This window comes from Epinephelus moara, chromosome 23, assembly GCF_006386435.1.
Source record: "Epinephelus moara isolate mb chromosome 23, YSFRI_EMoa_1.0, whole genome shotgun sequence".
NCBI lineage: Eukaryota > Metazoa > Chordata > Actinopteri > Perciformes > Serranidae > Epinephelus > Epinephelus moara.
Window position 1 is genome coordinate 19053669 of NC_065528.1, and position 25647 is coordinate 19079315.

General features: G+C 42.4%; 1 protein-coding gene across 6 annotated transcripts in view; it reads left to right on the forward strand.

Moving 5' to 3' along the window:
* Positions 1-25647, forward strand: part of wnk1b (WNK lysine deficient protein kinase 1b) — a 147923-nt gene that overhangs the window by 103684 nt on the left and 18592 nt on the right. For 3 of the 6 annotated variants that reach the window (XM_050035747.1, XM_050035751.1, XM_050035748.1), the window contains 20 exons: positions 960-1049; positions 1853-1924; positions 9417-9487; positions 9617-9767; positions 10001-10117; positions 12407-12517; positions 12681-12732; positions 12976-13113; positions 14613-15543; positions 16748-17067; positions 17157-17227; positions 17518-17574; positions 19167-19250; positions 19355-19391; positions 19479-19549; positions 21032-21322; positions 21446-21720; positions 22090-22165; positions 22259-22388; positions 24102-24299. In XM_050035747.1, coding sequence (XP_049891704.1) covers positions 960-1049; positions 1853-1924; positions 9417-9487; positions 9617-9767; positions 10001-10117; positions 12407-12517; positions 12681-12732; positions 12976-13113; positions 14613-15543; positions 16748-17067; positions 17157-17227; positions 17518-17574; positions 19167-19250; positions 19355-19391; positions 19479-19549; positions 21032-21322; positions 21446-21720; positions 22090-22165; positions 22259-22388; positions 24102-24299 — 3343 coding nt within the window. Of the gene's footprint in view, positions 1-959; positions 1050-1852; positions 1925-9416; positions 9488-9616; positions 9768-10000; positions 10118-12406; positions 12518-12680; positions 12733-12975; positions 13114-14612; positions 15544-16747; positions 17068-17156; positions 17228-17517; positions 17575-19166; positions 19251-19354; positions 19392-19478; positions 19550-21031; positions 21323-21445; positions 21721-22089; positions 22166-22258; positions 22389-23882; positions 24300-25647 lie in introns of those variants that run through there. The other 3 variants (XM_050035752.1, XM_050035750.1, XM_050035749.1) reach the window with 3 other exon arrangements.

A 25647-nucleotide genomic window follows, 5' to 3' on the forward strand; every position in this document is an offset into this window, starting at 1 on the left:
TGCAAAGAATAATAAAAAACAAACTTGTGCATCCAGACATTTATCACCCAAGTGATCAGCACCTCTGGGTGATGCCATTGAATATGGGTTTGCATGTTGGTTGTGTTTCCACTCAGAGACCCTAAAACAGTGGCGCAATTCCAACACACTATCTTCATCTTATACACAACTCTCTCTCTCAGTTGGTGTTGTACTGGACTTGGAACCTGCAGGCAGGTCTTCCAGCTGCAGTGTTGTATTTGCACTCGCCTTAGGGTGACTGATTTCACGCCAATCCACCTTTGTCCACTTGTTGGTACGTCAGCATATGTAGTTAATGGCATATGGCTATCCATGACAGTTTGGTACAAAAATACAAGCCGTCACAGCCCTAATAATGAGTCATATTATGTCCTACGTCAGCCCTAATAAAATAGATCAAAGATGATGCCTGTGTTCAGATATTTTAGGAAAAAACAGCAGTGTTGTGAGTTGTTTTAAGTGTTTGGTGTCAGTATTCCAGCTTCTACTTTGTGCTTCATTGACTTATTATCACTACCAATCACTTAGGGTCTGACCTGCATGTAAAAAAAAATCCCTGTACTTACACCCTGCCTAACCCCAGTACTGTGCCTGTGCTATGTTACACTACAAACTGTGTATATGCGTACAGTCATTGGTGTGCATATATCTGTTGCCGTTTAGATGGATGTACACGTGTTGTCTGTGTGCATGTGTGTATACACAAGAAGACGTAGACTAAAACTGACCTCTAGAGAACAGCAGAAGTACCTTGTGTTTGCACTCATGTACGTTCTGGTTCCCAAGCTACAAACACGTTCTGACTATTTCTTGTTTTTCTCTCTTCTTGTTACCAATCTTTCTTGATTTCCCATCCCTGTCCTCCACCCTTTCATATCCTACAACTTCCTTTCTGTCCATCTTTCTGTCTGTCTCTCTCTTAATCTGTTTCTCAGCAGCAGGTTCAGGTTCCCACCCCTCAGCCCACTCCAGGACCCCCTCTGGTCCCTGCCACCACCCAGCCAGCTCCTCCTGGGACCTCCCAACAGGTGAGACAACCTCAGAGAGTCACTTTCTATACATCCAAACTTCTTCCCATCTCTTCTCCTGTTTCATAACTTTTCACCCACTTCTAATACCACATCCCCTTAAAGTCCAAACCCCATATAGATGAAATGCAAAAATAACTCCACCCTATTTTTTGTGCTTATACAGCAATACTTGTATGTCGGCTTTCTCTTTGAAGTGCCTGTGCTCGAAGGTAACCACTCCCACAGAGCTGGCACTTTGCCCGCAGTAATACCACAGTCTTTGTGAAGACCTGCGTTTGCCCCCAGCACAAACTACTGCGATGAACTAATTGCAGCCCTAAACTGATTTGATTGAGCATGAAATTGGATGTTAATCAGAGATCAAATGTTTGTTGTCAGAAAAAGATGGAATGTTTGAACTTTTCTTTCTGAACCAGCAAAACAGCTGTTCTCCCATAATTACTTTCACCATGTTTACATAACAGTCCAAACCTCATTATTGCATTGACAATTTACAAATATTTTTTATTGTAATATTTCTTAAAAACCTATCATTAAATTAACATTACAGGGGGTGCAATATAACTGAATTTATTAGAGGAAATTGATTTTCCCAGCTGGAATTTTCCAACTAATGCTGGTTTTGTATGACTGGGATTTGAGGTTATCCAGGTTATTATAAGCAGGACATGACTGTGAACTGCACTCGCTAAAAAAGTACCAAACCTGAAAAGGATATTGGTTGTTTATATTTATATATCTAATAATTCCCTATCTTCTTTCCTGTCTCTCTGCCTCATACACTTTCTCTCTCTCTCCAGGTTTCGTCCAGTCACAGTATTACATCAGTTCAGAGCCCCACACACTCCTCTCTGTCGCAGGCGTCTTCACAGGTACGTCAAGTAGCACCACGAATTGAAATATACTGTATTTGTAACATAATACTTAATGAACACACTCCTAATGCACACAAGCTGGCGCTGGTTCTTTGTAGACAGGTTCAGGATTTATATTAGGATCACCATACATGTCTGCATACATCTTTAGCAACACACGCACTAAGCTTCTCATACATAATACAGTAGTAATTATGTGCACTTAAACATTTGCACACAGATCCTTAAATAGAATCTGATGTCTATTCGATAAACACTGAGTCATTATAGTGCAGTCCTCATAAACATACGTCAGGGTTCAGGTTCCAAACAACTCTCTGTTATGCCTCATTTCCACTGTATGGTACGACACGGTGCTACTGAACTCGCCTTGCTTGACTAGAGACCAACATATCCACCTTAATCTTAAGTTATTTTAAGTCCACACTGATGGGTAGTCATGCCAACAGACCTGTTTAGGATTGGAGCCAAGGGAAGTAAAAACAAACTATGATGTCAGGTGGTATTGAGAAGACGTATCAATTTAGAAAAGTCTTGACAGCAGTGTCTGTCTTGTCTATAGCACTCACCATTGTTGTTATTACTCCCAATTGGTTCTAGTGCACCACTTGACAATGCTCAAAAGAAGCTTGACGATGGGGTTAGTCCCCTTGTGGTGCTGATGGGCCGTTACTTATCTCAATCGAGAGACCACTGTTTCATGTCATGATGCCAGACAAATCATTCAACTTGGAGGAGCGGGCAGATTCAAAGGTATGGAAACAGGCAAGATATTACCTGGTACTCGTCACTTGTTTTGGTACCACCTTGGTCGATGTTCCAAGTGAGCTGAGGCAAACCTAGAGGGTAGAGTTAAAACACTGCAGACCTAGCGTGACATGGGACATCCTGCACAAACCCAAGATTTTTTACATAGCCAATCTGCCGTCAATAACGACTGCAATTTTTGTATTCACTCGATTTTAAATGGAAGTCTGCATATTCTCAGAACCCATCGGCTGTATTCGGCGTCTGACTTCCGGCAGACGGCGATACAGCCTCTGGGGGCAGACCCCCGATTTTTTGGCATTCCGGTTTGATTTGGGCGGAGGAGGGGAATTTCTGTTTCCGACTTCCGATTATATATAAGTAAATATGCTGAACGATTGCGATGGATTCAGAGTTTGCAGTGACGCCAATTATGTTCCGCTTCGTTAGTTCACCGCACGGAGCGTTTAACCTGGCAACAACTGCAGCCGGCTCAAACATGATTGATCAATATCACGCGGACTACAAACAGCCTAGCACTGGAAACCAGGGCTCTTCCGCTCTTCTTCCGAAGGCAAGATCTCCGGGGTTTACATCACTGAATGTAGAGTCTGTATAGTGTTGCATTGAAGGTCATGTCAGGGCAGTTTCACACAGCATTGCTATGGCGATCAGCTGAGAATCCCGCCTACACTTAGTGGGTATTTTAGACAGTGGAAAACCAAATAAAGAAAAGGGGCAAATTGCATAAAACACCTTAAGTTAAGATGTTCCTTAAAGTCCAAGTTAAGGTTTCCTCAAAATAAAACTGGTTGCACAAAACATTCTGAAGTCGTCTCCTTAAGGTTTCCTCAAAATGTTTGCCCAAGTATTTATGGTTTTCTCTTTGTCTTATACTTAAGAGATCCCTAGAGCATTGCACAAAAGACCTTAGTAACCAAAGCAAGGTAGAAAAAAAACTTAAGGTACCTCTGACTATATTAACTGCAACATGATTGTGTTTATGGTGATGAATGAAAAAAACTAACAAACCCAGAGAAGAAGGTTCTGAAACCAGGAGAACCCGATGGATACACTTTTAATTTTACACTTACAACACTTTAAACTAGACGTTGCAGTTTCTTCCTACAATCGTTTTCTATTTTCTGGTATTTGGGGATCAAATGTACTTTTTAGTATGTACTTTCTGAATGTTTTCCTCCAGAAGTATAATATTTTCCTCCTCTGACCAATATAGTTTTTTTGTCTTCTTTTCTTCTGCCATTTTTTCACTATCTAAAGATAAGCCAACTTTGTGAGACAATAACAGGCATTACAAGGGTTTTTTTCAACTAATGACATCTTTTAAGGGATTCTGTGCAACTGTCCCTCAGCTAAGGAGAAATTAAGCCTTAAATGTCATACTTAAGGAGAAAACTTAAGATGTTTTGTGCAACCAGTGCCTGGTACTAAAAGTGAGTCCAGTCCAGTCCAGTTAAGCCAAATCATACAGTACAGTGGAAATGCGGCATTAGTGTTGTTTCCCTATACACTCCATTGTAGGTATATTTATACATGGAAATGCACATGGACACACACATATTTACACACACCTATGCGTTACTATTGCATGTTTTGCTTGTCTTGAATTGCTTATTTTTTTCACTGTAAACTTCTTCTTTGTCAGCTCAGATTGTTTCTTCTATTTTTCTTTCCACTCTCTGGCTCGCTCTTTGGCATGCTGCCTGCACTTATCACCGGGTTTGTTTTTATGTGTGTTTATACATGCCTGCTTGTCTGTCTGTGTGCATGTACGTGTACTTGTACATTTGGTGTGTGTGTGTTTAGTTGTGTGACCTCAGTCCGTCTCCCAGTATAGAACATCTTTATCTTTTGTACCAAGCTGCTCAGCTAGCTCTGGTTAAGGTACCCTTATGTATCAGGGTGTATGCAGATACCCATGTGTGTATGTAAGTGCTTGTGTATCTGTGTGATTTGGTTAGTGACTGTTCTGACGTCCCTCTTGTGCTCTTTGGATACACGAGCTTTTTTTTGATGTTAGTAGTTCTCCTTTGTCTGCCCCAGAACCAACCATCCTACTAACCATCTGATCAAAAGACTTGACTTCAAGTAGCATTTTGGAGTAGGGTTTTTTTTGGAGAGAGTTGATCTTTGTGTTTGTCTCGTGATGCAACACACAGTCCTGTCACGGTTTCACACTATTGACAGGTGGCTGTAAGCAATGTGCCAACAGAAGCAGGGAGGAAGGAGACTGCCAGCTTGTAAACACGGATGTAAACGTTTGTGAAAAATTGCCTTTTGCAATGAGGAAAGAAGTGCATTTGACGTATTTGTTAAACCTCAAAGACAAACACAAAGTGGGTCTCATTCGAGTAGATTTGCACATATAAAACCTCTGTACTAAAATCTCTGGATTCATGAACGCAATGGAAAACTTGCATTTGTAGGCTCCTGCGTATGTTCGTGAACGACAATCAATTGTCGATTGACAGCGCAGTCCCACTTGTCAGCAAGTGGCATAGATCCCTGCCCGTGAATAGCCAGTGACCGCCATATATGGAGGTGATAATTACCATGGACAGGTGCATCCTTTGACCTGCAAACATGGAGCAAACAAAGAAAGAGAGAGGGAGAAGAAGAAAAACTTGTCTTAACGCTGAGATTGAAGTTATTTTAGGTGAAGTGGGGTTGAGAAAAACATTTTATTTTCTTCTGTTAGTAGTAATGTGACAGGGACAGGTAAATCAAAGGCCTGGAAGGAAGCGACAGGTGCCGTTAACTGGCAATTTATGTGCATTTCTTATTTGCACAAGCACTATAAGTAGTCAGAAGCAGGTGTATATTTTGCTAGTACCTACAAAAAGATCAGAGCTACTAACATATTGATGAATGCCAAAATACACTTAAATTTCCTTCTGCCAACAGTTTACACACAAATTCATTCTGCTCACGTTTCATGAACAAGCCCCAGTGTCTGTGAGGTGAATGTAGACTTGCCGCAGCATAGCTCCTTAAATCACTTTGTTAAGCCTTAACATGAGAAAACATTTGTCTGTAGGTTTCTAATCCTGTGTCTCCGTGGTGTTAAGAGTGTTGTCCATCAAAGAACTTGCTTGCTCTTCCACTCCCCATAAAGCCGTACATTGTCCGTGGAGATCTGAGTTGTCTATGGTTGCATGATCTTAAGAGTCGTGTGTGTCTTACACAGTCATCCAGTCACAGAGTTTGCTGTTTAATTTGACATGCCGTCACTAATAGGCTTGATGGATGTTCCAGTTGTCTTGCTCGAAGAATTGTTTGTGGAAGGTCAGTAATGGGTCAGTGAACTATGGATGGCTCTTTCTCCTGGTGTCTTTATTTGAACTTGAGATCCAGAGCATCAGACTCACAAGCTTTTTTCTCCCGAAGCACATCTGAAGCCTTTAAGGTGAACCAACATTTAAACTAAAGACCATCTTTAGCTCACTGTTCCATTACGAAGGCGACTGACGTTGACTCTGTCTGTGCTCATCACATCTGATCATTGCCGGGGTTTATCTACTTCCGATCCTCCCTTTGACATTGCTCCCTCCCTTTTCTCACCTGTTCCTGCTTCCTATCCTCTGCCTTATCCACCTTCTTCTTTCTCCTTTCTTTTTTCCTTTCCTGCTTCCTCATCTTCCTCCTTACGGCCCTTCCTCCTCTTCTCAGCCCAGCGTAACTCCGTCTACCGTTTCCTCGGCGACCCTGCCCTCTCCGTCGCCATCCCTCCCTGTTTCCATGCCGGCAGCGGCCGTGGCTTCCCCTCCCTCTACTCTGCCACTCCCTGTCAGGGTGGTGCCTACTATCGTTTCCCCTCCTTCTCCTCCTCCCCCTCCTCCTCCTCCTCCTCCTCCTCCTCGTGTGCCCACACCTGTGCCTCAGCCATTGGCCACCGTGGTGCCAATCATCAGTGTAGTCACCACCCCGCCTGATAATGTGATGGAAGCCCTGCCCCAGGTACCAAGCTGATGTAGGATCGTCAAAGCTGAATGCTCTAGGTCGTGTTTTAAATAGTATTGTAGAGCCTTGGATCATGAGTTATAATTTTTAACATTGTTTTGATGAATTCCTACTTGTCCAAGATTTGTATTTGAAAGGCAGGATGGACTGCAGATTAGGATGCAAGAACATTTTTGTATTCTCACTCTAAAACTGTTTTTCTGTGAGGTTTGTTCATACAAGTGTACAAAGACAGATTTAATAATCTCTTTTAACTGCGCAACTTGGTGGTAATTCGTTGGTTTCATGCCTCCTGTTCATGAGGACGTCTGCGTGTGTTAATGCTTCATTCACAAAAATGTCAGTCAAGAGTAAATCAACTGCAGAGCTTCAAATTCTGCTGTCAGAAATCAGATTTAGCAGTTTCTAGAATGGTATTAGAGAACCCTAAAAACATTAAATATTAAGAGTGCAGCTGTCACAACGTGTCATTAGATCAGCTTCATACTATGACAGTAATAAAGAGGGAATGGTTTCAAATGTTAGATGCTAAAAAACTGAAGCAAAGCGTTCTGTGACTCATATGAGAGGTAGTCAAGTTAACATGACACAGCAGTATTAGATCAGAAAATACAATAGGCTACAGTAGGTGTTGTTACACTCTCAGTGCAACAGAAGATGATCCTGATCCTGCATTAAAACCCAGAGGCAGCTGTTGGAAAATCTTCCTAGGGACTACAGAAATGTTTCTGTGCTGAAATAAGCCAACCAAAAAATCTCAAAGCAATCTAATTTGGTCAGCCATGACGATGATAACGTGTTGAACAGAGATAGACATTATGATCCTTTAGTGCTTTTGTTTTTTTGCCCTGTAGTGAAAGGCAGACTGTCCGTCCATGGCTTATAAGATAGGTTTGGACCATCTGAAATTTGAAATCTAATTCAAATCACTTGTACAACACCCTATATACTGCATACTCTACAGTAAGAATTCGAATATCAGGTTTGAATCTGATTGATCTGAGCAACTGATGATGTCTCAGCTGTTTAGCCTATTACTCAAACTAAGGCTCTTGATCCGTATTTGCAGCCGTGTGTTACTGTAAGTTCGGGCTGGGCGATATGGAGAAAACCAGATATCACGATATTTTTGACCAAATACCTCGGAATCGACATCGCGACCATATTATAGGGCTTACACTTGGTGCTTATACCAATAGTACTGTATATTTACTAGGGATGAACGATACAGGATTTTTTGGCGATATCCGATATGCAAATATGTAACGAGTCATTTGACCAATAACTGAAACCGATATCAGTATATCCACTTTTTCCCCACCTAATTTTAGTGATCATGTTAAACATGCATACACTTGTTGAGATGGTGCACCAGCAGATGGACATGCAATACAATACTTTTCAGTGTATGTAATATTCACTCATTGTGGAAGGTAAGAAAAAGAGTGTTTGCCAATTCATTAAAGCCCAAATCGTCCAATACCAATAACGTACCGATATTACCATGCATCCTTAATATTTTTGCAGTGAGATTTTTGACAAGTGTGTAAACGCAAATAATATGTAGCTAGAACAGTCTTTTAAGTTCAGAAAATGACATCACTTTACTGTAATACAGCCTTGAAAAACCAGGAAAAGACAACACTATGGGTTTTACAATATCCAAAATCCAAGACACTGTGATAAATTGTCCTGCCCTATTGTAAGTGGTGCTGCATTAGTGTTGCCATGATACTGGAATTTCAACTTTGATACAATACCTTGAAAAATATAGATATTTTTATAACGTTTTCGTAACCATGGGGAAAAAAATGGACATTTATTTAACATTTTTATGAGACAATAACTATAACAGGGCTGAAACATGACAATGTCAACCTTTCGTTTCTTGGCTAGTAGCAGAGAACAGCAGAATGACCTTAGTAAACATCAAGAATAAGAGAGAGTGAGAGAGCAAAGCTGGTAAAGTGTACTAATACTGCGGAAAATGAGTATTGAAATCTGTTCAAAATCAACGTGTATTGATAATCAGTATTTTTGACAGCACTATACTGCATTTACAGCACATGCACCTTAGTGGTAATTAATGATGACTGTCTGAAACTTCTCATCTCGTTTAATAAGATCCATGATCATGTGCTGAAAATATGATGATTTACTGTTAATCTACATAGAATAACCAGCTTGTTGTTTCACGTTGAGTAACTTTTGTGGCTTGGTTTGTATAGCAACACTGATTAACTTAAAAAAATCACAATCAGGCAGGAACTGTTGGAAAAGATTCCCGAATTGTTGGTGTGATTTTGCTGAGATTAAAAACATCTGCAAAAACAGTTTTGATTGGTCTACAAATAGATGATGTCTAATAGAATTGATCAGTCGCTGTTTTGGTCCAAGTGTAAGAGTCAGACCATTTTAAAGACCTTAATTAGGGTTGCATGTGTTATTGGAGAAACTGAATGACCTATTTCTCTTCTGTTGCTGTTCTTGCTTCGCTCCTTTTGTTCCATGCTCTAGTTTAACTGTTGTTCGGCCTCAGACTGTTCTGTATTATTTAATTTGGATAAATACTTGTTACTTTACAATCATGAAAACATTTCTTACAATCTAGTTAGTTTCTCTCCTACTTTTTCCACACTTTCCTTATATGTCATGCTTTCTTGCTGTATTTCCTTGCCTAAAAATGTCTGGTGTTGGTGTTGATTGCAGTCATATCGACTGTGTGTGTGCATGCATTTTCATGTGCCTGTGTGTGTTTCAGTCGGCCTCTCAGTCTTCAGAGCTGTCCCAGTTGCAGCTACAGCCACCTCAAGTTCTGTCATCCATAGAGAGGTAACGAATGCATGCACAATCAAACTCACACAATCACATTTAATCTTTGTGATGCCGCCTCTCACTCTGTGCCTATTTACCTCCTTCTCCTTAATTAAATTCGGCCTCTGTTTCCCGTCCGTGCCTCAGTGGCCACTCTGAGATGTCAGGCCTGAGTGACGGCAACGAGGGAGGAGGAGGTCGCCACGAAGGGCGCTCCACCAAGCGACACCAGAGGCGTTCTGTGCGAAGTCGCTCACGCCATGAGAAGATCTCCAAGGCGAAACTCAACGTCCTCAATGTAATAGCACATCCCATAAATCCTATAAAGTTATAATTGCACAATAAATCCTCTCTTGTGCTGCTCAGCCGTTGGTATTTATTGGTGGATACAGAGTTATGAGTGGCAATAAAAGTAATGAGCGACATCTAATTGAAACACTCATCTGTTTTCAGGCTTTCTCCTTCTTTCTAACTGTAGTTTTATTTCTCTAAGTGTTTTTACATGTTTGTACGTGTGCTCTGTGTTTGTAGATCTCCAACATAGGAGACAGGGTAGCAGAGTGTCAGCTGGAGACCCACAACAGGAAGATGGTGACCTTCAGGTTTGACCTGGATGGAGACAACCCTGAGGAGATTGCCCAGATTATGGTACACACTCTTTTAGTTCATTTACTCTCCCTCCAACTGCAATAATATTTTAAAGGGGACCTATTATGTTCATATCCAGGATCATACTTTAATTTAGGGTTTCTACTAGAACATGTTAAGATGCTTAAGGATCGTAAAACACTTTATTTTCCCTATACAGTCTGTGCTGCAACACTTGTATCCATCCTCTGTTTGAGATGCTCAGTTTTAGTGCCTGTCTCTTTAAGCCTTCCTCCCAAAAACACCTAGTCTGCTCTGATTGGTCATCGTTCTGGGTCTTCCACATCCTGGGGTCTCACTTCTAAACCAAAATCTTTATAATCAGATATGTGCCAGCAGGAATATGATCCAAAATTGGGCAGAAATTTACACCGTCTAAAACCAAGACTTCATGTTTCCCTGTTGTTAGCATGTAGCTACATGTAGCAGTGTAGGCTAATTATTTTGCACTTGCTTGGTATTAAAGACAATCTTAAGCCTGAGATTCAGTTCAACTGGACTCAAGTTCGTTTGCCCCCTAAGTGCAGTTTGTTTGGGCAGGTGTGAACACAGCAATCGTACTCAGGTGTGCACCAAAACAACCGGACTGAGACCTTCTTGAAGAGGTGGTCTCGGTCCGGTTGCAAACAAACCCTGGTGTAGTTCATTTGTGGTGAGAACGTGAGAACCAACTGCAGTCACATGACACATTGTTTGGGTTAAACATGAGCATGTTACAGTCCTGGAGGATTATTAATGTGCACCTCCTCCTGTACTGCCTTAATATGCACATTCAGCACATCCAATGCATCAAAACATTGTTTTCTAGTTGGAGCCGCACCTCGTTTTCAAACTGTATGGTTTGACTTAAATGAACAATGACAGCAATATAGTCCACGATGACCAGCGCTAAAATCAACCTGTGTAGTTGTCCCTCCATTGCAGGACTGTACGTTAAGTTTTTTAGCCCATAGCACTGGTGCTACAGAGTGTGATCATTTTGTAGCACAGGCCAGAAAGTTTGTAGCACCTGTCACGATAACAGATTTTGCTGAGCGATTAATTGCGTCAGAAATTATTGCGATAAGCGATAATGTTGCGTAATATTGTGCTTTTAAGACCATTTTTATTATTGTTGTAATTTTGCTGTTTTTAGACCATTTTTTAAACTTATATAATGATAATAAAGGCATAATGATGCAATACACCCTTTTAAAGAGAAATAAACATTTATTTAACAAGAATATTTAGGAATGCAAAAAAAGAAAATTTAAATATCTGAAATAACACGTAAAAATACCAAAATAAATAAATAAAGACCTTATAAATACAACAAAATAGACTGTCAGTCTCTCACTCTCAGGTGTGCAGTTAAGTTGGTCATATTCACTCTTTTCGTTGAGATGGTTTTTAGAACAAACCCGGCACACCGGCTCGTCCAAATTACTGGGCTGCCCTCTGTCATTTGGTTTAAATCCAAAACACTCCCACATAGGGGCCATGGTGTTTGGTTTAGGAACAAGGTCCATGTCTTTCTCTTACGCTCAACTCTGTTTTTTTTTCTCCGCCTCGTCTCCCCCCACAATGATCGCACTGTGTGTGTGTAGCCCATAGCCCCGCCTCCCCCACAGAGACAAAGACACTCGATGACAAGAGCTTTCCCTCCGTTCATTACGCTAATGAACCAACTCACCTGGCTGCCAAACGATGCACGGAAGTGAACGCTCTTGTTGTCTAGTGAAAAAACGAGAAAAGAACAGACCACACACAAGCGGCTCGCAAGCAGTCTGTCGCACGTGTGCTACTAGGCAAATAAATTCATCGCACAAACATTTTTTCCATCACACGTGCGACATATGTGTCTCAAGAGCAGCTTTCTCGCAAAAGGCATTTGATCTGGTCTGCTTGTAAATGCTGCTGTGAGAACACGAACCAACTCTAGGCAATTATTCAACTTTGTAACAAAAGAAGTCCTTGATTCAGACCAAAGCAAGACAACTCTAGGTCTGAAAGCAGCCTAAGGAAAAGCATTGTAGGTCCCCTTTAAAATTTCTACACAAAGGCTGGAATATGCTTCACATGCCAGTGTGAGTGCTATCTACTCTTAGTAACCAAAAACCACTGAAATACACATAATTGCTGAGCTCTTGTCCTTGTGCTTTCATTGACAGAGCAGTCAACAGGTTCCCACAGGAGCCAAAATTATACCTCTGTGGCCACGCACTGGCACAGGAAGCATAACCCAGACAGTGGTTTTGTTTTTGTTGCATATTATACACACACATTCTAATCTGACTGTTTTCACTGCAGGTCCAGAGTGAGTTCATCCTGGAGAGTGAGAGGGAGTCGTTCATTGAGCAGGTCAGAGAGGTGATAGAGAACGCAGATGAGAAGGGTCTGGAGAGAGATGCAAACAGCCAGGTAAATACAACACCCTCTATCGTGGCTTTTCTTCGTGTTTTCAGGGGTAGCTGGTGTCGGTTTCTGGTAGAAAAATGCTAAAATAGCTGCTTATGTACACGCCTTTATTTCTCTACACTATCTATCTTTCAGTGTAAATTCATGTTGTGTTGTTGATCTACAGATGGCAGGTGATATGGCGCAGCAGATTCCTGCTATATCTGTCCCCATGCCAGGTAAAAATAACAAAATATAAACCCTTAGAATAACAACAGGCACCAGTTTGAGTACCAGCAGGGCACCAGGGCGGCACATGCAACCATAAAACTTGACTTTAACTGTCTGTGTCACTGAGTTCCTGCAAAATCTGTAAACAGGACAGAACTTCCACGCCGTGATTTACCATATTTTCTCTGTAAAGCTTCAAACATAGCTGCCTGTAGAATAGAAATACAAATAACAATGCTGTGTATCGACAGACATGCCTCCCAGTGCAACAGCACAAGTGGTCCACTCAGCAGGTCGGAGGTTCATCGTCAGCCCCGTACCTGAAGCCAGGCTGAAGGAACAAATGTTTCCTACGTCTCCTCCTGCCCCTGCACGTCCAACTGAAACAGGTAAGGATTGTGTGTGTGTGTGTGTGTGTGTGTGTGTGTGAGACCTTCAAAGGTCAGCTGGCAGCTTGTTTTTGTTTCCAAAAAAGTATAGTGCAGCTGAGGTTTGTGTACAGCCTTTCCACTAATGATCTCTAATGTTTCCCTGAAAAATTTGGGGCTTAAAACAAATCATATTTGGATGAATTATTATTTTGAGGGCCAAAAAAAAAAAAAGAAATATTAAGATAAGGCTGAGGCTGTAAAAAAAAAAAAAGAAGAGTTGTTCTGCAATTTCACTTCAAACACACACACACACACACACACACACACACACACACACACAACACACACACACACACACACACACACACACACACACACACACACACACAAATGCACATTAAATAACTGTGTACTTTGTCACACACACTCATCAGATTAAGCTGTAATGCTTTTAGAGGAAATTGCTCGAGTGTTCTGTCCAAATGCAATAACACATTGGCATTTATTTAATTTGATACCACAGGACTGTGATACTCAGCTTACAGCCTGTGGGCCAAATCCACCCGGCGACCATTTTCCAATCAACAATGAAAATAAGTTGTTTCAGTTGTTTCGGAAATTTGTTTTTGTGTTTGAAGTGCATGAAAAAGCGTCACAATAGAAGTTGTTCATCCAAAAAAAGGTGCCTGGGGAAGATACCCTGGACGCCCCCTGACAGAGGTTCAGGCTAAGCCCCAAATGTCCTTACATCCTAGAAACACCCGTGTGTGCACCTGATCTGTGCAGGGCTGCTGCGACTGGATTTACCTCTTAGCAAAGATGAGTTAAGACATCAAACGTTGAAGGGTTGAAAACAGGCAGTTCAGTTATTATATATACTGGTAAACTGGTAATGTTTGCTAATTAACTGGCCCCTGGCCTCCTGACATTTTGCAAAACAAATTCAGTATCCTTGCCTTAGGATCTCCTCGTAGAACACTGGAATATTAACAGCTGTGTCCTTCATCTGGATGTTGCGTGTATATTAATAACATAACAGAACTACCTTTTTCATTACGTAGTGTCCAAAATAATAGTTTTTTTTAATATGAAATAACTAAAGCAGTTGCTTAGTCCTTCCCAATTTTCTGAATAACGCAAAAGGGATCCAGTGGCATATTTTGTTACCAGAGGGAAACCACTTGGATAAATCCAATCAGAACCACTAGACTTAAGATAGACAGCCGCATAAGTGGTTAACCCTGTTCGGCACCACAGTAAACCCTTAATGTTTCTTAACAAGCTAAAATTGACAGTTAGTGACATACCTGCCACAAGAAAGCCGTCTTTGTAACCCCAAAATCAAATTTTAACCAAGTTTATATTGCTCAATGTTGACTACTGTACCCCCTTTGAAAGTTCGCTACATATGACCTGTCCTGTGTGGAAAATAACACCCAGTGAAAACAAATATAAGTACTTGTAGGTCAAAGATCAGGACACACTTTGGGGATTGACACAGTGTCTCTTTTTTCCAGTTCCTCCAGCTGCAGCTCCAGCTCCATCCCACACTCCCGGCCAAGGTGTTGGGTTGTCCCAGTCTGCTGGAGCAATCAGCTTACAACAAGCCTTCTCTGAGCTCAAACAGAACCAGACTCAGCTCGATACCGGACCCAGCACTGCCCCACCTGCCATCCACTCCACCCACCCTCCTCTGCAGCCTGCAGCAGCGTCTGTCCCTGCACAGGCTAGCACAGTCACTCCTGCTGCAGATCCCACTGCTGGACTTGTTCCCACTAATTTAAACCAGGCACAGGAGCAGGTCTTGGATGCGACTCGTTCTCCCCCTTCGTCCTCCTCGACCCCCTCCTCTATGCCTGCTGTGTGTCTCAGCCCTCCTTGTTCCTCGTCCCCTCCTCCCACTGTGGTGAACCAGTCCATCCTTCAGTCGCAGGCACTTCCACAGGCTGTGTCCCAACCCCAGGGACAGGTGCAGGTCCAGGGGCAAGCACAAATCCAGCCCCAGGCTTTCACCCAGCCTCAGGCTCAAACTGTCTCTGCTGTCATTGCTACTTCAGTTGCCTCTACTCTACTACCTGCCAGCATCCCCCCAACAATGCTCTCCTCCCCTCCTCCCAGCCAGGCTCTTCCTCTTATATCCTCCCCTCCCTCCTCCACTCTTCAAGCCAGTGAAGTCTGTGCCGATCATCCTTCAGTCTCTTCCACCTCCTTCTCTACTCCTTCCCTCTCTTCCACTGTCATCCCCACCACTGCCATCCCAGGCCCCCAGCTTGCTCCCTCCACCGCCATCTCCCACTCCACTCCACCTCCCTCCACCTCCTCTGCTGTGGGGCTCCAGCCAGTGACTACCAATGTTCCCTCAGTCCAACCGACCTTGGTCCACTCCCAGCCGCAGACGGCAGCCCTGCCTGGGCAGACGCACACACACTGTGGGGAATGTGATGCAAGGTAAGAGATGTTCACTTTATTAACTTATTAGGACTTGGTACTGACTAAATTGTGTCTGTAGCATGGCCTGTATGAAATAATGGAAGTATCCACCATGATGTCAGCCATTGGTTTGTGGACTCCCAATTTGAAGCCTTGAATTTGGCCGTTGTCATCCTGTATTTTTGGAGCCAGAAGTGACCAAATTTGGACGAGAGGGCGGATTAACCCTAACGCTACCTGCTAGCATAGTTAGCACGGCACATTTACAGTTATGGTAATGCTAATGCTAATTTTTGCTTGTGAAAAACCGACTTAAAGCTATTAAAACAAAATGTATTTTGCCCCCAAAAAACCCCCGGAATATCTGAGTTCTTTGAACACAGGCGTAGATTTCGGGGGGGTGCAGGGGTCCATCCCTCCAGCCCTTGAGCAAGGCACTGAACCCCCCAACCGCTCGGGGCGCCTGACCAAGGCAGCCCCCTCACTCTGACATCTCTCCACTTTGTGCATGTATAGGTCCTGTATATGCATGTGTGTGTCTTTCAGACCTGAGTAATAAAGTATTTAAATTTAATTAATTAATTAAATTAATAAAAAAATTTAAACCTTAATAACATTTAAACGGGTGAGTTATTTAAAAATGTACTCCCCGTACAGTTGTCATAAATGGGGAAATCAGCTATAGAGACCAAAACTGTTTTTGTACCAGGCTGCATGTTACTATCTGCTTTAAAATTGGGCATTTTAACATGGGGGTCTATGGGGTTTGACTCGTTCTTGGAGCCACCCTCAAGTGGCCATTAGAGGAACTGCAGTTTTTGGCACTGCCATGTTGGCTTCATTTTTCAGCCAAAGTTGCCACTTCATCTCTAGCATAAGTGCTAAAGCTGGCATGGATTGCAAGCTCTCCTTTAGGTACTCTCTGATCAGACAGTTTCTGATTTAAACCGTAATTTCTCCAGTTCTAGACTGCAAGCATTTCAGCCAAGATCTTGTAATTCTCGTACAGTTGCTTGAGTCATACTTGAACTCTTATTTTTCTATGTAATAACAGTGTTGGTTCTGTGTTTGTGTTTTCGGTAGACATTTCTCGTTGGTTTAAAGTGAGCAGGTCTCACTTAGAAAAAGGTGTCATGACGTCTGTGTACTTATCAGGATTTATCCAGTTAAATTTTCAGAGGCTTTAGGTAAATCACCAAACACTGATTGATATGTTTCCCAGGTGTGAGGCATTCACCGAGTCCCAAGGCAAACCTGACGACATCCAAGCTCTGGAGAAGAAGCTGCGGTCTCTCTTCATGGATCTCGGCGGAGGGGTGCCGTCCACCCAGGGAGACATCTTAGCTGCTGACCCTGCCTCCGGAGCCTCCGTAGCAGGTACCTCGTCCCCAATGGGCCCCTGCTCTACCTCCAGCACATCTGTCACCACACCTGGCTCCAGCCAGTCGGTCAATCCTCCTCAACCCCCATCCAGCCTGTCACTGGGGTCACCTGCTCCAATCCAGGGCCCTGGAACACCGATATCCACCCCTGCGCCAATTGGTATGTAGATGGATATATGTGTTTCTGCATATGTGGTAGTGCCAGTTAACCCGTGTTTTAATAATGCTGCTTACTGACTTTGATTCCAGTCTCTTCAGTCATCCCTGCTTCATCCTTTGGCCAGACCACTCCATCCAAAACTCCTGTATCCAGGGTACCGGTGAGTGATTCAGCTTTGCAATACTAGTCACTTATATCTAGTTAAAGCACTAGTCATTTTATTATTTAGTTAATTCTGTGGTCAGCTGAGAAACTGCTCAGGTAATTTACAGTACTGCACTTTCAAAGGTTATACTGTTTCTATTCACTCTCCTTATCACTCATCTGGCATGAAAATTTCTTTTTAACATTCTCCACAACGAACACTATTCTTGTAACCTCCTCTACAAATCTTTTCTCTCTCATTTCTCCCACTCTGTCTTTACATCACCTCTCTGTCTCTGGGATTAGGCCAGTTCTCCTCCTTCAGAACTCCTGCCATCCTTCCCTGGACCTTGTCTAATACAGGTGTTTTATTTTTTGCTCTTCGTCAGAGTCTTGTTTCTAATGCAATGAAACACTGCGTGCATACTGATTCTGCTGCGTCTGTTGTGTTTGAATAGTGCTGCTTCTGTATAGTGCTTATTGAATACTTTAATAGCTTGTGAAACCCTATATGACAAGACGTTGAAAGGAAACTCAGACATTATGTTTCATCTCCATCATGAACACGTCGTACTTCAAAAGAAGATTACTTCCTACGCAGCTGAAAACACAACAGAATAAATGACAGTGAGGCTCAACAATGTAACATCAAATAAATGCATTCAACTACAAAGAAATCCCTATACTTTTACTTTAAATGGAGAGTAATGGTAGATAATAAGAGAAAGTAAGGTCAGAGAGAAGCTGTTTAAGAGACATGGACAGAGAGAGACAGAGGCTGTAGGCAGACAGGCTGTGGACCGGGTACCTCAAGGAAGAGACAACATCAAACTGACTCTGATTTCCAGACTGTTTTGTTGTGGCTGTGAACGCCGCCGTCTAAGAATAGTCCGTCCATGTAACCACTGAACAGTGAGATATGACTTGTAGCTCTTTTATTAAAAATCCGAGCTGCCAAGTCACCAGCATTCCCTTCTTGTTCCTTATGTAACTCTCATGGGCGAGACATGTCCTGTTCGATTAAGATAATCCCGCTGCAGTCGAAGCTCACAAGGGATTTGATTTTAATGATTTATTTTTTCATTTCAGTCAAAGACCCCCTCCGGTTAAAATCAAGTTTTTGCCTTGTTAACACGTCCATATGGTGTTTTTTATATTCTACAAAACATATCATGAGGGAAATAAGCAGTTTAAGCCATGGCTGAGTGTTTCTGCCTTGAAATGTTAGTGTACTGATGACAGTCTCAGAAAACAGAGATTTGGACAGCCAGGGTTTCATTCGTCACATACTTGTGCGGTGGTGTGTCTGTGTCACTCTGCAGTTATACCTCCAAAACACTGGTCAATGGTGGGGTTTCACCCAAAACACACATTAAAAACACATTAAACATGGCTAAATAGAGACAATTTCAAACACAAATCAGCTTCACTATAACTCGCAGCTCTCACAGACAAACACTTGTCTTTATCTGGACACATTTTTCCCACAAATACAACATGCTAATGTTATTAGCACAAGCCTATAGCATTTTACATTGTATAAATTAGCCTAGCAGCTAGCAGACTTTTCCTCTACTCATATGAAGCCAGGGACAACAGCAACATTTAACAAAGGTGACGTCAAAAAATTTGGCTCAGGAGAACAGAATACCTTCTTTGCCTTCCACACCACTGTATCTGTGATTGTGTGTGTGTTGGCGCAGGAGAGAGGTCTGATTAAACTTGGAAGGAAAGCACTTTTTCTCATGCTCTGCCTTCTAAAATACACACATACTCATAGCTGCTGAATGTCAGTAAAACAAATATGTTCCAGCTCTCGTCACCATATATGTGTGCTTTAGGCTGCTCTGTGTTTGTGTTGCTAATCAACGTCAGTGGCTGACCCTGCGTGTGTGTGTAAGTGTGTGTGTTTGCTTATTTGTGTGTGTCTAAAAGAGTATCTTGTCTTTTTCTAGTCCCAGCAGCCTTTAGAGGACCTGGACGCTCAGTTGAGGAGAGCGCTGAGCCCAGAGACTGTTCCTGTCAGCACACACACACAGGTAAACACACACGTTTGGATATTATGACATGGTATATACTGCTCTTATTCAATGACACTGCTCAGTTCTCACCCACTTCCTTTTCTCTTCATGCTGAACTTCAGGCCTCTCACGGTAGCATACCTTCAGTGGGACAACCAAGTATGTATATTATTAATCTGTTAATCTATCTGTCTCTATATCTGTGTTTTATGTGTCTGTTTATTACATGTAACATCTGTCTTTCAGTTCCTTTCTCTCTGGAGGAAGCAACTGCTCCTTCTCATCCTGCAGGTGGAATTAAACTGGGAAGATTTCAAGTAAGATTTCCCTCACACTAAAGACTAGAGCTGCTAAAATTAGTCGAATAATCACTTGGTAGATCAACAGAAAATTAATTGACAACTAGTTTGATAACTGAATAATTGTTTTAGTAATTTTATAGGCAAAACACCTGGTTTCATGCTTCTTAAATGTGTGAATTTGATGCTTTTCTTTGTCATACATGATAATAAACTAAACAGCTTTGGATATTTTAGACTGTTGGTCAGATAAAACTACTATTTAAAGATGTCACTTTGGACTCTTGGGAAATTACATGAGGGATGTTTCAGTATTTTCCGACATATTATCGACAAAGTGATTACTCAAGAAAATAATGCCAAGTAAAAAGCTAAATATAAAGCTAAGTAATTGACAGTGAAAATGTTAGTTAGTCGGAGCCCTACTACAGATCATACATGCATTTCCTTTTCTATCGATCTAAGGGTGACATCATAAATATAGGCTGCACAAATTGTGAAATTCTGGGCCAATACCGATGTTTAAAATAACGATTTTGGCAATGGCCAATACCGATGGTTATTTGTTGTTGTTTATTTTGTTTTTGTTGCTATCTATTCCCTCTTTTGTGTCAGGAAAACAAAGACGTCTACATTATGAAAAAATAACTGGACTTTTTTTGAGTCACTAAGCCCTTGATTACACTACATTTGAATGAGAACAAATTCAATCATACACATTTTTGAAACAAACTTTACGATATCTTTCTTTGCATGAAAAACATTTCTTAAATAACCGTTTCAAAAGCATTTTTACTAGATATACAGTAATTCTGTGACAGTGGAATTCCCTCTCTAATATCTATTTATTGTTGCTGTAAAACAAAAAATCAACAAATTTCTCCTTTAAACAACTGTATTTATTCAAGTTTCTTACCAAAAACAAATTTTTACAAGATTACATTTGAACACATCACGATAACATTATGATTTACCTTTGCCCAAGACTCATTTTTACTGAATAGAGCTTGAACGCATCATAATGTAACTCAGTGCAACCTCGGTCAGCAGTTAGTTGCGGTCACCAGCTGCTAACAGCTAACACTACTACGTTGACAGTGAGTTTACTGCGTCCTTTTGTCTTGACGCCATCCTGGGGAAGATCTCTGTTCATCCCAAACACGTTTTCTGTTGTCCCTGAGATGATGTTAGCCATCTAGCCCTGCTTTTTAGCCTGTGCAAAATTGATACGACACAACAGAAAAACATCGGCCACTGCCATCAGCAAACATCATCTTATTTGCTGGTAGGTCAATGGCATCAAACACGGCAAATATCAACTGATGCTGTTCAGCTGCCAATAAATCGGTTCATCCCTAATCTAGGCCTGAAAAGTCTATAATATACTCACTTCTGTGTTTCCCTGTGTAATCAAAATGATCAGCAGCTAAGTAAGACTGTGTGCCTGTTTATTCTTCTCCGTGACATCATCCCTATTCCCTCACCCCTCTCACTGACTAGGTGTCACTGGCTGCTGAAGCACCTCCTGTCCAACGCCCGGCCTGCACTGAATCTTCCTCCACCACCTCCTCCTCCTCATCATCTTCTTCCTCCTCGTCCTCCTCCACTCTCTCCAGCCCAGAGAACACACTGCACAAGGACTCCTCGTCTCCTCTGAAAGGGGGAGGAGGAAAAGGAGGAGATGTTGTGGATGGACTCCCGCAACGTACTCTAGGAGTGCCCCACCAACCCTCCCCCCTCACCTCGCCCTGCCCCTCTCCTAAGCCCACCACGACCATCGGGCGCTTCCAGGTATTTCCTGTTTTTGATGAGGGGTTTCTTTGCCACATGTATGAACTGAAAAACAGCCAGTCCTTCACTCCTTTGTTTGTCTAAACTTCTAGTCGTTCATTATTTCATCTACTGTTATTTCAGGTTACCACCAACACAGAGGCCCGTGTTGGTAGATTCTCAGTGAGCCGTGCCCAGGAGCAGAGCCTCGAGCCCAAGCAGACCCCTCCACCCGCCACTGCCCAGGCTGCTAATGGACCCAGTAATCCTGTGCAGATTTTGAGTCCAGACTCGACTCATAAAGCCTCGCTGCCGAGTCTAAACAACAACTCCTTTAATAACTCCTACATCAGCAGTGACAATGACTCTGAATTTGAGGACGAGGACTTCAAACGGGAAGTCAGCCACCTCAGAGAAAAGTAAATTATCCCTTAGAGAAAGACACATTTGTTGTCCTATCAACACTCTCCTCTTTCACCCCGTCTTCATTAGATTTATTTTGCTGTCTTCTTCTTCTGTGCCCCCAAAAATAGCAGGCTGCGCTCTGCTTCTCTTTTCTCCTCTTCCTCTTTCCTCGCCATCAAGAATGAGGTTAACCACCCACTTTCCTTCATTACTTCTCTCTCTTGCTTCTTCCTCTTTTCTTGAAAAAGGATGTTAAGCGCTTCCAAGAACACTTGGCCCTCCTCCTCCTCTTCCCTCGCTTCTTCACCCTCATTATCTCTTTCTCTCTTTAGCCTGTCAATATTTTATTCCTCATATTTTTCATTCCCTCTTTGTACCACCAGGCACATGCGAGAGATCCAGGCCCTGCACTCCCGCCAGAAGGAGGAAATAGACCGTCTCTTCACCAGGCTGGGAAAGGTAACTCACCTTGTCCACATCTGTACACATACTACAAACAGCATCTTCAAAAATACGTAGCAAGCAACCATTGTTTCTTTGGTCTTGGTGTAGGTTCCTCCACCTGCAGTGCTCCCTCCAGTGATAGGCTTGACTGGCAGGAGGCGACGGCCTACCAAAAGCAAATCCTCCAAATCGTCCAGAACCAGCTCCACACACAGCAGCAAGAGTCCATTACAGCCAGGTAGGCTCTTGTCTAAACAATCAGATCAAGAAGAATTGGTTCACCCAAAGTCCAAAGAAACAGGATTTCTTACTGGTTTCTGGTGGTAACTAGTCAAATAGTGGTTGGTTTTATTTGTCCAGGATTTGAGATATCATCTCTAAGATTTCTGCCTCCACCTCGACACAGTGGTGGTGATAACGTTTGGTTTATGTTGCTCACAGTGCTAAATATTGGCATTTAAAGAAATACAACAGCAATCTTGTAGCACTCAAGACAGGTCCACTTTTTGAAACTCTCAGCCCTCATCTTTATTCGATCTTGTCTCTTTATTGGACAAAGAGGACTCAGGATTTTATTTCAAGAATGTTGTATCTCAGAAAACAATGGAAAATTCACACACATAAAGTTCAGTGTGGGACTCGCACTGGTCTGGCCTTGTCTTGACTCGATCTCAACCCCTCAAAGTTATGGTCTTGTCTCAGTCTTGATACACTCCGCTTTTGGTCATGACTCGGTTTCAGTTTAGATGGTCTTGACTACAACACTGTGCAACAGCAACATGTTTTCTCAGAGACAATATCGGAATCAACACTTTTTAACTAGCGCCATCTTCAGGTCAAAATTTAATTTATCCAAGACTTTGATTTGTGACCAAAAAACCTGCAAAACTAATCACACCAACCTCCTTTGTTCTTGGTGCTAATTAGCAAATGTTGCATGCTACATACATGCTAACATGCCAAACTTACATGGTAAATATGGTAAAGACTACTAACTAAACATCAGCAGGTTAGCATTGTGAGTAGGTTAGTATGTTAGCATTTAGCTCAAGCAACTCTGTACCTGCAGAAAGTACAGTATAATATAGCTGCTAGCATGGCTTCAGACTTTTATGCATAGTTTGTACTTGTGTGAAAAAGCTTGTGCACATCTTCTGCAAAAGTGGTTTTGCAGAGAGTCGCAGACACGTGTTGTGTACCTCCTGAAAAGTGTGACTATGCACCAGGTACCACAGAAGTCCAAAAGTTTGATTGGACATCAAAGCCAACACACCTGTGTGAAATTACATCTGCCGCAGTACTATATCCCTAGCGTCCATTAGAGGTGCCTGTACCAGCCCACACAGAACACACAGGTGCACAGCTGACTTATAAATTGAGAATTAATCTTGTTAAAATTTCATATTTAATGTTGTAAGCAACACAAATTCCATTCAACTCACCAACACCTGGACAAATTAAACCAGAAAATATCACTATAGCTGGAAACCACCAGTGGAAGGTGAGAATGTGTGTGTTCTTTGTAATTTGGTTGAACTGACCCTTTAATCCTCTGAACAGTAACACAGCACCAAAATATTCACCTTCATCTTGAATCCTACACTACAGCTAGGATGGTCCGAAACTTTTACCCTAACGCAACACTGTCTCTGTGTTTATGCATCCATGTGCACATATATGTGGTGTGTTGATCTGCTTGGTTACACGTGCATGTGGGTGTGCGTTGGTGCAGGCTCAGAGCTTGAACACTTCTGACTGCTTTCCCCGTCTGTCTCTCTCTGTGTGGTCGTGTGTGTGGGGCTGTGTCTTTGTAAATGTCTGTGGTGACGGGTGTCTTATCTGTCCATTATCTGTGTGTGTGTGTGTGTGTGTGTGTGTGTGTGTGTGTGTGTCTCTGCGGTGTGTCGTTCCTGCCCTGTCCTCTCCTGCCTATGCCTTGTGCTATCTCCAGGCAGCACTTTATCCGCCCAGAGCGTCCCCACCATGTACCCCGGCCAGCTGGCTCTGTTAGCCCCAGGAGGATTAGCCGATTCGGGCAGCAGCACTCTGCTCCAGCCACTCAAACCCTCTCCCTCCAGCAACAATCTGTGCTCGGCCTACACCAGCGAGGCGGCGCTCTCTGTGCCCAGCCTGTGTGCTCCCACCCCAGGTAGGCACGCGACTGTGAAGCCCAGGCCTGTAGCGGGCCTCATGAAGCTTCCTCACAACATCAGAAATACTCTGCACACACAAATGCATGCAGTTTGTTTGTCTTCACTCCCTCACAGAAAGACACGTCTCACATCTTCTCTGCCTCTCTCTACCTGTCTCTCTTTCTGTGTAAAGTAGTGTGATGGCTAACTGACTGTTACATTCTTCCTTTGTACTTCTTCACCTGCGTCTCTCTCCTTCCCTCTCATCTATACTTGTTCTCTCCTTTCATTTCCTCTCCCTTCATCTTCTTCATCTCTCTTCTCTGCACTCTGCCTTTCTGGTTCTTCATCTCTTCTCTCCTCCTCTTCCTCCTTCCCTCCTCCCTCTCTTCAGGCTGTGTAAAGTTCAGCTGGGGTTCGGAGCGTTTGGCCTTCAAGCCTGGCGGCAGGAGGACGCGCTTTCTGAGTACGCCCTGCTTGGCTCTTTGTGTGTAACGCTTTATTTCTTTGCTCTTCTCTTTTGACCCGTCTCCTGTACTTACTTTGGTTCTAATTTATTTTTTTATGTTTTTTTATTTTACTCTTGTATCTGTCAAGTCACGGTCGTCCTGTCTTCCTGAAGGTTTTCTCTTTTGATGGAGGAAGACCCTCTCTGCTTGTGGTATCACCAGTGTCCTGCAGAACACCGGTGTCTCCAAAAAAGTCAGCTTTTCAAGCAGTAGTAGAAAACACTGATTAACCCAGGCTCATACTTGGGCACCTGATGGATTTTTATCACCGCTAAGTGCTCAAATTTTATGACCAAACTAGATTTCTGGCTTAAATCAGGGCCTTTGAGCTAGGTTTGCCGCCTTGCACAGCTAAAATTAGCAATCAGCTGCTTGTTATTTTAACATTTATTACTTAACTACCCTACAAACATTCCCATTGTGTATGTTGGAAAACAGCGTTTGATAAGAAATGGAAATGGAGATAAGACCTTGCTGCAGGACACACAAAGTAGCACAAAGACAAACATAGTCTTTCTTAAATAGTTGAGCTTGGCATAGTCATCTTCACTTCCTCTTTTAACCTTCTTCTTCATCTTTCTTTTTCTCTCAGTATTTTCTCTCTCTCTCTTTCTTTCTTTTCTTTAACGTAGTCGTCCCTGACAAACAAGCCATTCACATTCAGTTTGCATTCAGTGCCTGCCTTGTGCACTTTGGGCTGTGGGGAAAAACACCATCGTCAAAAATAAAATAATAGCATTATAATTGAGAGAAAGGACCCAGCAAAGTGTTTACTGTGTGAAGTAACATTTTAAAAGGCTGTCAACAAATTGCACCGCCATATTCATTATAACATGTTAGCTTTTTAGAGGCCATG